The sequence below is a fragment of the Dipodomys ordii genome, unplaced genomic scaffold (genome assembly GCF_000151885.1).
Source record: "Dipodomys ordii isolate 6190 unplaced genomic scaffold, Dord_2.0 Scaffold143, whole genome shotgun sequence".
Lineage (NCBI taxonomy): Eukaryota > Metazoa > Chordata > Mammalia > Rodentia > Heteromyidae > Dipodomys > Dipodomys ordii.
This window is the reverse complement of record NW_012267359.1, coordinates 1,811,004-1,828,713: the sequence shown is the minus strand read 5'-3', so window position 1 is coordinate 1,828,713 and position 17,710 is coordinate 1,811,004. Positions and strand designations below refer to the sequence as shown.

The 17,710-nt window shown below is 51.7% G+C and overlaps 1 protein-coding gene across 1 annotated transcript; it reads right to left on the bottom strand.

Annotated features, from left to right (window-relative positions):
• Positions 1-6,019: 6,019 nt before the first annotated feature.
• Rhbdd2 (rhomboid domain containing 2) lies at positions 6,020-15,871 on the bottom strand. The gene is made up of 4 exons (XM_013031695.1): positions 15,648-15,871; positions 12,699-13,106; positions 10,284-10,434; positions 6,020-6,756 (listed from the first exon to the last, which is right to left on the bottom strand). The coding sequence occupies exons 1-4, from the start codon at positions 15,823-15,825 to the stop codon at positions 6,399-6,401; spliced, it is 1,095 nt and encodes a 364-aa protein (XP_012887149.1). The 5' UTR covers positions 15,826-15,871; the 3' UTR covers positions 6,020-6,398.
• Between the last annotated feature and the right edge of the window lie 1,839 nt (positions 15,872-17,710).

The window sequence follows — 17,710 nt, the reverse complement described above, 5'->3', positions numbered from 1 at the left end:
TGGTGTACTACTGCCTATGGCGGTGAAGCTTGGCTGGAGGCCTTCAGGTGTCTGGCCTCTGGCCCTCAGTGGCAAGCTGAGTGCCTGGGCTAAACATTCTGCAAAGACTAGGCTGGGAGATCAAGATGCCGCAGAGAGGGGTGGGGGAGAGGAAAGATCCCATCAGAGGCCATGCAGATCGCCCACCCCCACTCCCAGGGGGCAGCATCTGGGTTCCTCATTCTCCCCTGCTCTCTGCCTCCCCCCAGGCCTTTCAGGGTGCAAAGGCACAGCATGGGTGCTGCTGTCTGCAAGGGGGGCTGCAGGGGAGACTGCATTACCACACCCCAGGGGCAGAGGCAGTCCCCAGGCATGGCGCGAGTGTGAGGGAGATCTGGGAAGGTTGCCTGAAGAAAGCATCTCCTGAACTAACTTGAATAAGAAGGAGGGAGGTGGATCAAGGTAGGAAAAGATCAGGTCTGGGCAAAGTTTGTAGAGGTCTCATCCACTACTTACTTCCCATACTTTCTTGGATTCTGGTGACCCCCACCCCTACCCCCAACTCTCAAGGTCCTGATAAGACCTGCTGCTATCAGGCTGCAGTGCCCAATATAGTCCTCACCTCCTGGAGGAAACTCCCTGACCCCTCTCACCTCACCCCTAGTTCTGAGGGAGGGGGTCTCTGGGGAGCACTCCTCATTTGGAAGCCTCTCCTAGGCTTGCCCCCCACCCCAAGCCGGTCCTGTGGTTGTTGACAACTGGCATGTGTCCCAGGCTGCTCCAAGAAGATAGGGAATTCCCGTGGTACCCTGGGTCCCAGAGGCTCTTCCATGATTTCAGGAAGTGGGGCGGCTATTTTTACCTGGCGTTTAATTACAGGGCTCAGCTCCCACAGATTGGAGATGGTGCTCCCAGAAGCTAGGAGGAAGAGGCAGGCTGGGAGCTGTGGGGATCCTGGGAGGGCTGGTGAGGGCATCAAGTCTTGGGCCTAGTGTGGTGGTCCATGTTTATAATCCCAGCTACTCAGGAGGAGATGGGAAGAGCATGCCAAAGAGCTAGGGGCATGGCTCATGTGTTACAGCATTTGCCTCACAAACACAAGGCTCTGAGATCAGCCCCCAGTAAAAAAAAAAAAAAGGCCCCCAGGGCAGAGCCCCTACTCTGCCTGTGCTCCCTGGGGTGAAAATCTTCAGAGGAAAATGAAGAGGAGAAGGGTGTGCACGGCTGATGGGGCCTGCTCCCCCAGAGATGCTGGCTACCTTGAGAGAAAAGGACAAAGTCCCCAGTGACTGACTGAGTGTAGCCTTCTGGTGGGGAAGGAGGGGGTTGCCTGGCAACAAAGGAGGAAGGGAAGGGGGTAGTAAGGAGATAGCAGAGATTCCTGAATCTCTACATCCTCAAGAAGGTCCCGTGGGGGTGCTATGGTACATGCCTGTAATCCCAGCACTCTAGAAGCCATGATAGGAAAGAACAGCCAAGCGCAGGCTGGTGGCTCACATCTGTAATCCTAGCTACTCAGGAGGCTGAGATTTGAGGATCATGGTTCAAAGCCACCCTGAGCAGGAATGTCTGTGAGACTCTTATCCCCAAGGAACCAGCAAAAAGCTGGAAGTAGAGGTACAGCTCAAGTGGTAGAGCACCAGCCTTGAACAACAAAAAAAGCTAAGGGACAGCACCGCACCCAGGTTGACTTCAAGTCCTAGTACCAACACACACACACACACACACACCAATAAAACCAAGACTCATAATGGCAACTCCCTTATACAAATACTTAAAGATTAAAAAATTAATAATAAAGTAAAAAAACAAGACTCTGCTTTTACTAGCCAAGTCTCTTCCCTTCCTGAACCTCATTATACTAGTTGGTAAAGTTAGAGGCAGGAACCCGGTGCCCACAGCCCCAGGGGCAGGATGTGGATTCCCCAGCCCCATAGTCCACTTTGCTCCCTGCCCAGGTTGGGCCTGGGAAAGGGGCAGGGCTGGCTCCCTATAAGCTGAGGACCCCAGCCTTTCTGATCAAGCAGCCACCTGAGCCCCAGCCCTGCCCTCTGCTGCCATGCAACTTGAGCCGCAGCCTGGGTTCTCATGAAACAGAGCCGCCCCCAGGTGCAGAGACTACAGGGCATTCTGGGAGGCCCTACTTCTTCCTCAAGACTAAAGCTGCAAGGCAGGGCTGGAAATCTGGACCCCAGGCACAATCCACCCAGCACTCAGGGGGGATTGATGGAACTCAAGTGGGTCATGCACAGGGAGGCCTGTAGGCTGGGGCTTAGACTTCCAGTTCAGCCTTAGGGGTCTTCATCCCCCTCAGGGCCCCAGCAGAGCCTCCCAGGCCTCCCCCCCCCCAACAGCCATGGGCCCCTGTTCTGGAATGACCACTAGGGACCTGCTATTAAAGCCCCTTGGATCATAAGTCAGGTGCATACGTGGGCAGGAAGTAAGACCTAGTTCAACAGCAAAGAGTGGAAGCCAGAGCTAGAGGCATGGTTCAAGCAGTAGAGTGCTAGCTCTGCAAGCAAAAGGCCCGAGTTCAATCTCTAGTGCCACAGTCAGCCTGCTGGCAGGCTCCCAGGGAAACGGGGTAGAGACAGACCTCCTGCTGGTCTCAAGAGGACAGAGAAGGGAGCCCAGGTCACCAGCTCTGCCCTGCCTCTAATGCAGATGGGCCACACCGTCTCTCCTGGTTCCACAGTCCATTCAGGGCAGCCAAGGTCCTGGGGGAGCCTCTGCTCCTCTGAGCTCTCCACTAGCTGCTTTGGGGGTAAGTGCTCTTTGGGTTCAGCTCCCTGTACTGTGTGTGAGCTGTGAGCCATGGCTCATCTGGGGCTGGGCCTCCAGGATGGTTTCGTGTTCCTGTCTTCTTTGCCAGACTTCGCCAGGTTCAGGTCACAGTTGGTCACGTGGGTCTCAGCCCCAGGATTAGGGCCCATGTGTGGCCAGTTCCAGTACCACAATGAATGAATAAGCTAAAGGAAATTCGAGAAAGGAGGGAGGGGGTGAGGAAGGGACAGAGAAAGAACCAATGGGTGAAAGGTTGAGAGGGTGAATGAGTGGGTGAAAGCAGAAGGGAAGGGAGGGCTGGGTGAATGGGTAAAGGGTGAGAAAAGAGATGAATGGGTGGGTGAAGGGGGAAGGAGGGATGAATGAATGCTTCGAGGAGGGAAGAAGTGAATGGACGGGTGATGAAGGAATGAATCTCGTCGGTGTTGCTTGTGGGACAGCCAACACTGCTGGACTTGCTGCTCCATTTTCCTGTCCTCTGGAACCTTATCCACCCCACCCCTTCTCCATCCAAGTTGGACTTCAGGACCCAGAAGCTTTCCCTGAGCACCCACCACACAGTAGCCCCCTATATCTCCATCATCTCTCCTTGATCCTCAGATCTCAGCTAAGACATAAGCCACCAGCGCCTGACCTTTTCTGCTCTTGTTGTATGTAATCTTTTTTTTTTTTTTTTTTTTGGTCAGTCATGGGGCCTGAACTCGGCCCGCGCACTGTCCCTTAGCTCTTCAGCTCAAGGCTAATACTCTACCATTTGAGTACCATTTGAGCTACAACACCACTTCTGGCCTTTTCTGCTTATGTGGTGCCGAGGAATCAAACTCAGGGCCTCATGCATGCAAGGCAAGCATTCTACCATTGAGCCACCTTCCCAGCCCTGTATGTAATCTTGGGGCTTGGACTCAGGGCCTGGACAGTGTACCTGAGCTTCTTTTGTTCAAGGCTGGCACTCTACCACTTGAGCCACAGCACCACTTCTATTTCTGTTTATGTGGTACTGAATCAAACCTAGGGCTTCCTGCATGTTAGGCAAGCACTCTACCACTAAGGCAAATCCCCAACTCTGTATGTGATCTTAACATTCCTGTGGCTATACTAGGTAAGACTCTAGGATTTTTTTCTGTGTGCATGTATGAGTTACATATGTGCAAGTATTCTGTGTGCTTGCTGTGTGTGTATACTATACTGGTGAGAACTGAATTACACTGATAAGTTTAAAGAGAAAAAATGGTTTTTGGTGATGCTGAATTTGAACTCAAGACCTTATGTTACTAGGCATGTGCTCTGCCACTTGGACCACACCCTCAGCCTTTTTGCAGATAGGGTCTCATTAGCTTTGCCTAGAGTGGCCTAGGGCCACGATCCCTGTCTCTACCTCCTGAGATTCTGGGAGACTGTTTCACACCATGCACCCCCCCACCCCCCACCACTTCAATCTCAGCTTTGCACCATCTGAACCAGGATCAGACCAGGGCTAGCCTCAAACACATGATCCTCCTCCCTCAGCCTCCAAGAGCTGGGATTACAGAAGTGTGCCATCACATCTATGTTTTTGCTGATCCTGGGGCTTGAACATAGGACTTGGGCACTGTCCCTGAGCACTTCTTTGCTTAAGGCTGGTGCTCTACCACTTGGAGCTACACCACCACTTCCAGTTTTCTGGTAGTTAATTGGAGATTAAAAGTCTCACAGACTTTCCTGCCCAGACTGGCTTTGAACTTCCATTCTGATCTCAGCCTCCTCAGTAGCTAGGATTATAGGTGTGAGTTACCAGTGCCCAGATCATCTGGCTATTTGTTCCCATGAAGCTGTATTGTTTTATGATGACAGATTCGTATGTGCTATGCAATTGGGAGAGGGCTGGAAGATGGGTTTTTCCTGTCACCCAGATCAGCAAACATGCCACACCCAGTGCTAGAGATTTCTGTGGTGGGGGAAGGCCAGAGCATAGTGGGAGGTGAGGCCACGGGGGATGCTAGGCCATGTTGTGAAAAGGGCTGGAGAAAGGGGGCCTTGAGCATCTCTGCATATGCACCTGAGCTATCATTTCTGCATAGTGTACATGCAATGGGCACTTACCTAGACATGAGCATATGTATGTGCTGTGTAATGGAGTCCTGTGCTGCGTGCTTTAACTATTTACACATGCATTTTTTTGTGGGTGGGCGTCTACCTGTTGGAACCAATTTGAAGCTCTTTTTGTGTGCGTGTGCACACATATGCGTGTGCACACACGTGCATGCATGTGCATGCATTGTCATTTGCCTGTGTGGGACGTGCACGCACATGCATGTCCATGTGCGTCCTTTAAGCTCCCGAATGAGGAGGCCAGGGCCACCTGTGACCCCTGTGAGCAGGAACAGATTTCCTACTCTGAGGCCCACACCCCTCTATTCATTGGTCTTTGGGAGTACAGCAGGTTCCCAGGAGGAACAGGGGTTCTGTTGGGAGGCAGTTGATAGTGGGCCTAGGCAGGGTTGGAAGCTCAGTTCTTGAGGTTCTTGGCCCAAGAAAGATGCTTTAAGCCAAGGCAGCCTGTCCCAGAGGTAGCCTGCCAACCACAGACCTGGGAGTAGCGTAGGCCAAGCTTCAAGCCACCTTGGGAGCTGTTTTTGCTGCTGGCAGCTGACCCTGCACTGGGATAGGTCAGAGCACAGACTACAGGAGGTCCCTGCAGGTCTCAGGAGTCCCACATGCCCATATTCCATGCTTGTAGGAGTCTTGTTCCAAAGGCATCACCCTCTCACCCGAGTGCAGAACCCGGCATCCTGGATGGCCAGGTGAGCGATGAGCTCAGTGCCTTTGCCTAAGACCCCTGACCTCCAGGCTCTGTGCTCACAGCTGTGCGTTGCCCTCCTGGCTTTGTGCAGCTCCTGCTTAGGGGCTGCACCCTGAGCAGTCTCTCTGGCTACCCTGGGTGGGCTATGTGCTGTAACAAGGCAGAGTCCCGTTCTTTCTGCTCTGTGACCAGTTTTCACTATTCACAGCTAGCTCCAAGCAGAATGCCCTCTGCAGTGCCCCTGGGCTCTACTGCCCCCAGTGAGCTGCGAAGAACACTGCTGGCTGCCTGGCCCTCCACCTCCCTTCTCCCCAGCACAGCTCCCACTCTGACCCTCTGGTGTGGGCTGTTGACATTTTGAACAACCCTGTCTCTGACCTCTTTGCCACCACAGTGGGCATTGCCAAAGCCCAAACCTAGGTGCTGGCTCCCTTCCTCAGACAGCACAAAAAAGCCACAGGCAGGCAAGCAGGCAAGTTAGGGCAGGTTCTTTATATAAAGGCAGCTGACATGATGACAATGACAGGTCTGAGGGGAGGCTGGGGACATGGCAAATACCTGGGGGGGTGCAGGTATTTGGACACAGACACTACAACCAACATCACTGGGCACAAGGGCTGGGAGGAGGCTGGCAAGAGCTGGGGGGCAGCCCTGCCCTCGTCCCCTGGTCCCCAGAGGAACTGGGCCTGCGGCTGAGGCCGGAGCCTGCAGGTCAGGCAGTGCCTCACTTTCCCCAGGTGAACACTGGGCTAATAAACTGTACATGAGCATAAACAAGCTGAGACAGTACTCCACATAGAGCCTGGCACATGGAGGAACTTAATAAATACTTCTTGTCCAGAAAGGCCTGGCTGCCTTAGGGCATGGCCACTCTGGAGGACTCCTTGGAGCCCGAGGCCCCAGGAGTGCCCAGCACCCCAGAATGCACTGTGCCAGGGCTGCTGGCAGGGGTGGGGGGTTGTGACCCTTGGGAGGTCCCCAAGGAGGCTGGGTACACAGCGGAGGAATTAGGGTTTGGACCAAAATGGTTCTGCACATAACACAGGCCAGAGGCGGGCTGGTAGGGAGGCAAGCTGGGCGTGTGCCCAGGGGCGCAGGCTGGCCAGGGAGCCAGTTTCTGACCGCTGGCCTGCTGCATCTGGGTGACGGGGTAGCTCGGGGACAGGTGCGGGTGGCAGCTCTGGGTGGGGTAGGAGCCGGGCACAGGGTTCAGCCTGGAATGAACAAGAGAGAGCGTCAGTCCTCCAGCAGGCAGGCTCACCTTCCCCAGGAGCTGGGCACAGGCAGGTTGGGTCAGCTCTGGATGGCCATATACACCAGGCAATTCCTGTGGCACAGCTCCTGAACTCACATCTGACTGCTCATGGCATGGAGGGGTGGGAGTTGTCCACAACCTGCAGCCTACACTGTGGCTTGCTCAGCCATCCCACCCCAAGAACTCGGCTTATCCATGGCTCTACCACAGCAAAGCCAGGCTTGGGCCACACTGCCTGCAGCCCTGGAGCCAAAGCTTGCTGGCTGGGAGGAGCTGATGCAACATGGGGGAACCATCTGTGCTGAAGATTTGAGCACAGGTGACTGTGGTAGCACACATCTATAATCTCACGGCTCAGGAGTCAGGAGGATTAAGAGTCTGGGTGTCACAGCAAGACACCGTCTCAGACAACAAGGACACTGCCACACCATGACAGAGGCACACTGAGGGCCAAGTTCCGAGTGCTATGTAAACTGCAGTACCACGGATGCCTTGGTACAGCATCAGCATACTTAGATTTCAACCTTTGCCAAGAGCTGAGTGTTGGTGACTCATGCTGTAGTTCTAGCTATTCAGGAGGCTGAGATCTGAAGATCATGGTAGCCCTGGCCACAAATCTAATTAACTGGCAAACAGCTGGAAGTGAAGCTGTGGCTCAAGTGGTAGAATGCTAGGCTTGAGTATAAAAGCTCAGGGACAGTGCCCAGGCCCTGAGTTCAAGGCCAAGGCTGGCACACACTCATGCATACACAAAATCTGATCTTCCTAATCAGTTGCTTGGCCCTTGTCCAGATACCACTTCCCTTGGCAATAAAAAGTTTCACAGGCCAGGTGCAGTGGCATATGCCCCTAACCCCAGCTACTTGAAAGGCAGAGAGGAACAGGAACACAAGTTCAAGGTCAGTTTGGGCAGAGTTAGCAAGAGCCTGTCTCAAAAACACCCCCAAACCAAATCAAACAAAATTAGTTTCTCAATAAGAGCGACTGGGAAGACAAAACTGTCCAGATGTCCAAAATAAACATGTGTGTTGCAACATTCCCTCATAGGCCACTTGACACACAATGTTCTGTGGTGTCCTCCCCACCCCACCCAGCCTGGTGAAGGGGGGGAGGGGCGCAGGGTGCAAACCTAGTAGACCCGGTATCACGTGGCACAGAGATGGAGTGATTTGGCACACAAGTTTGTTTGGAGTCCCTGAGAGCAGAACCATCCACAGGGGGTGGTGAACAGGGACTGGCAGCTGTCCTTTATTGGGGCAGTGCACCCTGGAACCCAGATCCTCTATTCTAGAGCCACAGCTAAAACCACACAGAACCTTGTGGTCTCTTCCATTCAGACCTGGGGTCTTGCTCAAAGCACAATGGGTAGACGAATTGCCATAATTTCCATTATCCCCCCATGTCCCCCAGTCTTTAAAAATGCTCAAAAAAGGCCGATACCAGTGGTTCACATCTGTAATCCCAGCTATTCAGGAAGCTGAGATCTAAGGATTGCAATTCAAATCCAGCATGGGCAGGAAAGTCCATGAGACTCTTTTTTTTTTTTTGGGTCTGGTTGTGGGGCCTGAACTCTGGACCTGGGTGCTGTCCCTCAGCTCTTCAGCTCAAGGCTAGCGCTCTACCATATGAGCCACGGCGCCACTTCCGGCTTTTTTCTTTTTGCTTATGTGGTGCTGAGGAATCGAACCCAGGACCTCATGCATGCAAGGCAAGCACTCTACCACTGAGCCACCTTCCCAGCCCTCCATGAGACTCTTATCTCCAATTATCACCAGAAAATTGCCCAAGTGGTAAAGTGCCAGCCTTGAAAAAGGTTAAGGAAAACACCTAGGCCTGGTTCAAACTTCAGGATGATCACACATGCACACATGTGCACACACATGCACAGAGTTCCAAAGGTCTCAGGTCATAAAAGACTGGGTGAACTCTTGGCACAGCTTCTGTTTCTGCTGTGACTATGTGAGGACAGAATGGGCACTGACCGCCCTGCTTAGTGCCAAGGCCCTTTGTCCAGAGGCCTGGTGAAGGACAGGCAGGTGAGGGGAAGGACAGGCAGGTCCTGCTGCTGGGAAGGCCATGCAGGCTCCACCTGGGGCATGTAGTGGCAATGGTGGTGTGAGCCTAAGGCAGGGGCCGGGGATTGGAGAGACCACTGGTCTAGCCAGAAGCCTTGTTATCTGGAAATGGCACTCATGGGTCTCCAAAAAGGAGCAAGGCCACATGAGCTCCAAAGACTGGCCTACAACTTTCTACCCGAGTAAATAAGCCCAGTGAGAAAATGGTAAACCTTACCTCAAGATCCCAGGTCAAGCCAGGCACCAGTGGCTCAAGCCTGTAATCCTAGCCACTCAGGAGCCTGAGATCTGAGGATCCTGGTTCAAAGCCAGCTGAGGAGGAAAGTCTATGAGACTCTTTTTTTTTTTTTTTTTTTTCGGCTGTGGGGCTTGAACTCTGGGCTTAGGCACTATCCCTGCGCTCTTTGGCTCAAGGCAAGCGCTCTACCGCTTGAGCCACAGCACCACTTCCGGTTTTCTAGTGGTTAATTGGAGACAAGAGTCTCCCAGACTTTTCTGCCCCAGCTGACTTTAAACTGTGATCCTCAGATTTCAGCCTCCTCAGTAGCTAGGATTATAGGCGTGAGCCACGGTGCAACTCTATGATACTCATCTCCAATTAACCATCAGAAAACCGAAGTGGTACTGTGGCTCAAGTGTAGAGCGCTTGTCTTGAGCTGAAGAGCTGAGAGATAGTACCCAGGCCCAGAGTTCAAGCCCCATGACCGACCGAAAAAAAAAAAAAAAAGACCCAGGTCAGGCCCTGGGCTGCACCCATCTCTCTGGAACACTCACCAGCCTCAGGCCTGACCTTCAGGCCAGCTGTGGCCCACCCTGAGGCAGGCCAGGGATACTTCGGATTACCACAACCTCTGGAAGGCCTTGCCTTGTCTCCAGCTCCCACCGGGTTTCTTCCTTAGTGGCAGCAGCACAAAATTTCCTTCTTTTTATTATTTTTGACAGTACTGGGGTTTGAACTCAAGACTTTGTGCTTACTAGAAAGGTGCTCCACCACTTGAGCCACATCCCAGCCCTTTCTGCCTTCAGTTATTTTCCAGGTAGGGTCTCATGCTTTTGCCCAAGGTTGACCTCAGACAGTGATCCTCTTATGGCTTCTACATGCCTGAGACGATAGACATGCATGCCTATGCTTGGCTTATTGAGATAGGGCTCTTGCTTTTTGCCCATGATCCTCTCAATCTTGAATAACTGGGGTTCCAGGCATGAGCCACTGGGCCTGGCCTCATACTGCTTTCTTTTGTTGCATTGCTAAGGATGGGATCCAAGGCCTTGGATGCTAGGCCCGTGCTCTACCCAAACCACTAAGACCCCACTCCTCAGCCCCTACTCCAATAAGTGCTCAAGCCTGCTCTGCCCCATCACTTATGCCCTGTGGTGGAGCAGGGCCACCCTCCCCCAGCCAGTCACTCACTTCCGGCTCTGGGCCGCTCTTCTTTCCGCTGAGGACCCCGAGATGTACTTGAACACAGATATCCTCCTCATGAGGCTGAAGGGGAACTTCTGGTCCAGCTTCAGTGCCATTCGCTCTGGGACATCCAAGGAGTAGCAGTAGGTGAGGCCGTCTGAGGTGGGTAGGTTAAGTAAAAGTGGAAGCAGCTGGATGAGGGGGAGAACACAGCTCCTACCCCGTGCCTCCAAGGCTGTACACCCCTCCTGCCCAAGCCATCATGCATCCCCCAAGGGGCCTGTCCCATGGATTTTGTGTGCTGCTTTCCCCCAGCAACCCTGTCCCCTACTGTGATGTGGCCCACCTCTGCCTTCGAAACCATGTGGATTCAGTCTACAACAGCTGTGAGGCATCTATTACAGGCCCGGACTGAAAGGCTGAGTCCCGCTGCAAATCCCTTATGTAGAAGGGACAGAAGTGCTCCAGATTTGGGAATTTTTGGAGTTTGGAATTGCATATGAGACATGGGAGTAAAAGCCCAGTTCAAACACAAGATTAGCTTTGGTTTCGCCTCCCCCTCACATGCAGGCTGAAGACTGACCTGCTATGTGAGAAATATTAAAGGAACGTCTTCAGGCTGATGGAAAGTCATACCAGGTAGAAACCTAAATCTAAACAAAAGATAGAACAGGGGGCTGGGAAGGTGGCTCAGTGGTAGAGCGCTTGCCTTGCATGCTCGAGGCCCTGGGTTCAATTCCTCAGCACCACATAAGCCAAAAGAAAAAAGCCGGAAGTGGCGCTGTGACTCAAATGGTAGAGTGCTAGCTGTGAGCTGAAGAGCTGAGGGACAGCACCCAGGCCCAGAGTTCAGGCCCCACAACTGGACCCCCCCCAAAAAAAATTACACTACATAGTAAAGACTAAACAGGACATTTAAAAGGCAGAGAAATAATTGTTTTTTCCACTCCTAGGGCTTGAACTCAGGGCCTGGGCACTGTTTCTGAGCTTCTTTTGCTCAAGGTTAGCACTCTACCACTTGAGCCACAGCACCACTTCTGGCTTATTCTGTATACGTGGTAAATAAGAATCAAACCCAGAAGCCGGGCGCTGGTGGCTCCTAGCTACTCAGGAGGCTGAGATCTGAGGATCATGGTTCAAAGCCAGCCCGGGCAGGAAAGACCGTGAGACTCCTATCTCCAATAAACCACCATAAAACCGGAAGTGGCGCTGTAGCTCAAGTGGTAGAGCGCTGGCCTTGAGCTGAAGAGCTGAGGGACAGGGCCCAGGCCCAGAGTTCAAGCCCCATGACCGACAAAAAAAAAAAAAAAGAATCAAACCCAGGGCTTAATGTAAGCTAGGCCAGCACTCTACTACTAAGACACATCCCCAGCCCTAGAAAAATTATTTATTTATTTATTTTTGTTGGTCATGGGGGTTGATAGCTGGGCCTGGGAGCTCTTCAGCTCAAGGCTAGCACTCTACTACTTCAGCCACAGCACCACTTCTGGTTTTTTCTGTTTATGTATTGCTGAGGTATGGAATACAGGGCCTAAAGCATAAGAGGCAAACACTCTACCACTGAGCCACCTTCTCAGCCCCAGAGAAATAATTTTTTTTTTTTGTTTGGTTGGTCGTGGGGCCTGAGCTCTGGGCCTGGGCACTATCCCTCAGCTCTTCAGCTCAAGGCTAGTGTTCTACCACTTGAGCCACAGCATCACTTCTGGCTTTTTCTGCTTATGTGGTGTTGAGAAATCAAATCCAGGGCCTCATACAAGCAAGGCAAGCACTCCACTACTAAGCCACCTTCCCAGCCCCCAGAGAAATAATTTAGAAGAACTGCAATCATGCAGTGTTCTCAGCCCACTAGAAAATAGCTATCAATAATAAAAAGAAATCTGGCCATGACTGAGTAGCTCACACCTGTAATCCCAGCTACTAGGGAGGCAGAGATTGGGAAGATCAGAGTTCAAGGCAGAAAGGCAGCAAGATCCCATTTCAACAAATAGGCCAGGTGTGGCAGTAAATACCCATGATTACAGCTAAGCAAGGGGCAGAAAGAATCTCCTAGTTTGAGAACAAACCTGGACAAAAAGTATAATACCCTACCTGAGAGATATAGTAAGCAAAAAGGCCTAGGGCCATGGCTCAGGTGATAGAGCACTTGTCTAGTTCCTAGCCATACAAACAAGAATCACATCAGCCTATTGTGGTAATTGGCCTTGCCAAGCTGGCACAGGAAGGTGATGCTGGTATGTTCCAGATGAGGAGATTCTGGTTCCCAGAGGGGAGGCGAACTGCCTAATGTTGTGGCTTCCAAAGCTGGAGCTAAATCCTAGGATGTCTCTATGGGAGCCTACCCTGTACTTGACCTGTGACCCCTCCCCTTGGACCCCCCCCCTTCCCCATGCTGCAGCTCCCACTCCCTTGTAGAAAGGATACACGCCATCCCAATGCACAGGCCACAGACGTTACTGAGGAAGGAGGTCTGGGGAATGAGCCACGAGGCGCCCAACAGGAGCCACGGCACAAGTCCCGAGGGTATAACCACACCGAACACCAGGGCCCGCCTCATCCGAGAGCGGACAGAGGTGACTCCCAGCATGGCAAATGCCACAGGGGTGAACCCTCGGGCATCCTCCACCTCCCCGAGCTTCGACAGTGATGAGACTGCCTCAAAGGACAGGAAGATGATGGCGGAGAAGACAGCAAAGATCAGCGTAAAGAAGCAATGGCGGACGGTGCCCACGGTCCTCTCAAAATTGCCAGCAAAGCGCCAGATGATGATGGCGCCACACAGCAGGGAGATGGGGTTCTCATAGACAAAGATGTAGGTCACCAGCCTGTAAACTAGAGAGAGAGCTGGCTCAGCAGCTGAGGGCGGCTTGCTGACAGGGAAAGCCAGGTTCTAAGTCATCTGAGAGAGGAAGACAGGCCCAGGACAGACAACAGCCAGTGAAAAGCAGGAGGTGGAGGAACAAATGTCGAATTTCCTTCTCTTGCTAGAGGTGGATCCAGTCCTAGCAATAATCAGTGTCCAAGTGTGAATAAAATGCTTTTGCACATGGAGAGCTCTCTGGATTTATAAAGTGTTTATAATTCTATTTTTTGTAGACTTTGATACCGATGTGACTCACTGGGCAGTAGGAGTATTAATTAACTGTACCAGCTTCAAGGTGGACTGAGTGGGTATCCCTGAACAATCTGTGCATCTCCTCAGCTGTAATCGCAAGCCCTCCTTCCACAGAGGCTGTTCTGAGGAAAAGAAAAGGGACCATGAATTCCCTTGCAGCTCTGATGATAAACCTCTCATTATAATGCAGAGAAATCAGAAGTCTTCCTTGAATGTGCTTGTCCCATCTCCCAGAATAGTCAAGCTTTATGTGCAAGTAAGAAAACAAAGAATTGTACTTAATGTAGTTATTGCTGGCATACTTTGGGTGTATGTGCTTGAACTCATGACCAGTTATTCTCCCTGAGCTTTTTTTTTTTTTTTTTCCCTCAAAGCTGCCATTCTTACTACTTATGCCACACCTCCATGTCCAGCTTTCGGGTGGTTAATTGGAAATAAGAATCTCAAGAAATTTTCTGTTCAGATCTCAGCCTCCTGAGATATAAACATCATTACAGGGAAGGAGAAAGGTGCAGAAAGTGACAGGAATATTGGATTCTGGAGTCTAAGGACTGGGGAATGGGATCGTGACCCTATCCAACCAGACTAACAGCTCATCAAGTTCAAGGTCCATATCCAAGACCTCCTGGTTTCCATTTCCTTATTGTAAAATGAGAGCTTTAGATCTGAGGCCTTTGAAGAGTCCCTTACATAACCAGTGCTCAACTGTTTAGAAACCCTTCAAACAGAGAAGCTTCAAGTTGAAGACAAAATGAGCATTCTGTGTAGGCTGGCTTCTGCTCCGCAAGGCGGCGCTATGTGCATACAATGTTGGGGGCAGAGAGAAGGGACTCTCTGAGCAGGGAAGCAGGCTTTGGGAACCATATACCTCAGCAGGGCTGGCTCCGGAAGGCTTCATTATCTCAAGAATACTTCATTTATTTGTTGAGTCCTTCCAGAACTGAAATTCCAAATATAAATGTGAATAGACTCTAGAGATAAGTCTATAAGATTTAGGGGATTATAGACTGAAAGGCTCTAGGTTCAAAACACTATATGATAAACAAATCCGATTTCTTTTTTTTTTTTTTGGTTCTGATTTGGGGTTTTAACTCAAAGCCTAGGCACTCATTGTCCCTTAGCTTTTACCTTCAAGTCTGGTGCTCTACCACTTGAGTTCCATTTCTGGATTTTTTGGTGGTTAATTGGTGATAAGAATCTCAGGTGGGGAAGGTGGAGGTATGGCTCAGTTGGTAGAACTTGCCAATGATTGAAATTGTCAGGTACCTAGTCTGACATACCCTCCCCCCCAAAAAAAAAGTCTCCACTACTTATCTGATGGCTTTGAACCTCCATCCTCAGATCTTTTCCTCCTGAGTAGCTACACCACTTGGCTCATCTTTATTTTATTTTTTGCCAGTTATGGGGCTTTAAACTCAGGGCCTGGGCACTGTCTCTGAGCTTCTTTTGCTCAAGGCTAGTATTCTACCAATTAAACCACAGCGAGACTTCCAGCTTTTTCTGTTTATGTGGTACTGAGGAAAAGAACCCAAAACTTCACGCATGCCAAGCACTCTACCACTAAGCCACATCTATTTTTTAATAGCTCTGTTCCTTTGCGTATAACCCCAATCTCATCCAAATAATGGGTAATTCTTTTTCTTTTAAAAAACAATGGACAATTTAATATGGCCTATGTCACAGGATCGGTGGGGAGGATTAAATGAAATTAATGCATGGGAGCCAGCTTTGCAAGAACAAAAACAAACAAACAACAGATGGAGCAAAACAGATTTCTCTTGTTCATCCCCAGGAAAGAACGAGGAAGAAGCAGACCCCCAGTACCTCTTAAGAATAGATGTTTATATGCTTAATTAGTCTGCAAAATTTCTCTCCCACTGAGAAAACAAACACTCCCTTCAAAGGCAGAAGCCGTCTCCCTCCCCTCCTTTCTAGGAGCTGGGAACTGGGCTAAAATACAAACGCAGGAGGCATCCCCAGCCTCACGAGGAAGATGCTTCGTCCGGAGGGACCGGACACGATTCCCCCGGGGCCGTAGGCACACGTGTGTGTATGAGAAATGGGGACCAGGAAGGAAACAAATTCGGGTGGCGACGATGGAGACGAGGACTGGGGAGACGCGGGCCACGGGGGCGGGGAGCATGGAGGCCGGGCCTTGCCGGGTGTCCACGGGCCCGGGGGAGGCTGGAGGCCGGAGCCTGCGCCGCGCGGGGCCGCGGGGAGAGGCCCGGGCGCCATGGCGGCCCCGCCCCGCTCACCTTGCCAGTTGCGCAGGGCCTCGGACCGCAACGAGAGCCCCGAGGGCGCCAGCGGCGGCGGCAGCAGGAACAGGCGGGGCCCGGACACCAGCAGCGAGAGCAGCGCGGTGAAGAAGGTGGCGGATGGCACCTCGGGACACAAGCACCAGCCCCGATACCCGGGCCCCGCGGCCGCCATGGCCTCCTGCGTTCCCGCGCTGCGCCTCGGCAACCACGACCGTTCCTTCCGCCTCTCTGCGGCGGTCTCCCCTGGCAACAGCAGAGGTACCGACCGGAAGCCCCGCCTCCTGAGGCCACGCCCTTCATCCGAGCCGCCCAATCCGTGGCGCGGTCCCGGCGCGCGGGAAACTGGGAAGTGTGGTCCTCGCGCTGGGGCTGGAGCATCCCTGGCGCCGTGCCGAGCCAGGATCATATTCTGCTGTCCTTGATAAAGCCAGTAACTGGAAAGAATGAAGAGAGGAGAACTCTACTGAATGGCCAGGAATAGAGAAGCAGGAGTTTTGTTCACACACTAGCTTCTCCACTCCAAGGAGCTGAGGAGTTACAGACTGGCTAGGAATAATGAGAAGCATGGGTAAAAAAGGGAAGGTGGTGTTAGCGAAATGATTTCTTTCCCATAGCTTAGTCCAGTTCTTCCCCTCTCCACAGCTAGGCATGCCCCTTCCCTAGGCAACACCAGGCCTATGTAGTAAAGGCAGTAAATAATCAACTTCTTGCCCCCTTTACCTTGGGATGGCACTTCTCCGGGGCAGCAACCACCACATAAGGCAACAAGAGCCACTTAGAGTGACCTTTACGTCTGGACAATTGCAGGACCCTGATCTACTATTTGGATAGCCGCATGATGAAGCCCCTGGCCCACACGTCCACACCAGGGTCTCCGCCTCCTAGCCCCTTCTAACCCCTTCTAAACCTCCTAAGTTTAGGTCACCCCAGACAATAGCTGGTGCTTCTTCTCACTCCTCCCTTATGAGAAGAAGTCTTGCCTGCCCCCTTTCCCAGCAATAAACCTTTCTTTATTCGAGTGGTTCTCTGGCAAAGTCTAATTATCTTATTTAAGCTATCAGAAGGAATAGTGGGTGCTTGTGGCTCACACTGTAATCCTAGCTACTCAGGAGGCTGAGATCTGAGAATCGCGGTTCAAAGCCAGCCTGTGCAGGAAAGTCTGTGAGACTCTTATCTCCAATTAACCACCAGAAAACTGGATGTGGCTCTTGTGGCTCAAGTGGTAGAGTGCTCGCCTTGAGCTGAAGAGCTGAGGGACATTGCCCAGGCCCGGAATTTAAGCCCCACAACTGACAAAAAGGAAAGATAAAGAGAGAGAGAGGGGGGGGGGAAGGGATAGTTATGTCTTTTCTAAGTGGATGTTAGCCTGGCATAGAAATGTGGCCCTGTAATCCTGGCTATATAAGAAGAAGAAGTAATAAGATCCAAGTCCAAGGCTGGCCACTGAGAGACCTCCATCTGAAAAACAAAACAAAATAGAACTGGGACACAGTTCCTGTGGTAGAACACCTAACAAGAATGGGGCTCTAAGTTCAAAACTCAGTAGTAACCCCTACCCCCCAAAAGTCACATTTTTTTGTTGTTGGTTGTGGGTCTGAACTCTGGGCCTGGGCACTGTCCCACAACTCTTCAGCTCAAGGTTAGCCCTCTACCACTTGAGCCACAGAGCCACTTCTGGCTTTTTCTGCTTATGTGGTGCTGAGGAATCAAACGTAGGCCCTCATGCATGCAAGGCAAGTGCTCTACCACTGAGCCACCTTCCTAGCTCAAAAGTCACATTTTTGAGGATGCTGGAGCAATTGAAGACTTGAATGTTCCCAAAAAAGTAGGAGCCATTAAGGACAGGCACTGTGCAGTGGGGTTATGATGCCCCTAGACTATGCTTTCTTCATCCCCCCAACCCCTGCTCCAAGATGCCAGCTTGGAAACCCCCAGTCTTTCTATACAAGAATGAATCATGGGCTGGGAAGGTGGCTCAGTGGTAGAGTGCTTGCCTTGCATGCCTGAGGCCCTGGGTTCGATTCCTCAGCACCACATAAGCAAAAAGAAAAAAGCCG

What these genes read in the sequence shown, in the direction of transcription:
- Rhbdd2 (XM_013031695.1), bottom strand. Translation starts at nt 15,825, where the DNA reads ATGGCGGCCGCGGGGCCCGGGTATCGGGGCTGGTGCTTGTGTCCCGAG. An exon ending in GGCCCTGCGCAACTGGCAAG is followed by an intron (nt 13,107 to 15,647) that starts GTGAGCGGGGCG and finishes CTCTCTCTCTAG; the next exon opens with TTTACAGGCTGGTGACCTAC. An exon ending in AGAGCGGCCCAGAGCCGGAA is followed by an intron (nt 6,757 to 10,283) that starts GTGAGTGACTGG and finishes TGTTCATTCCAG; the next exon opens with GCTGAACCCTGTGCCCGGCT.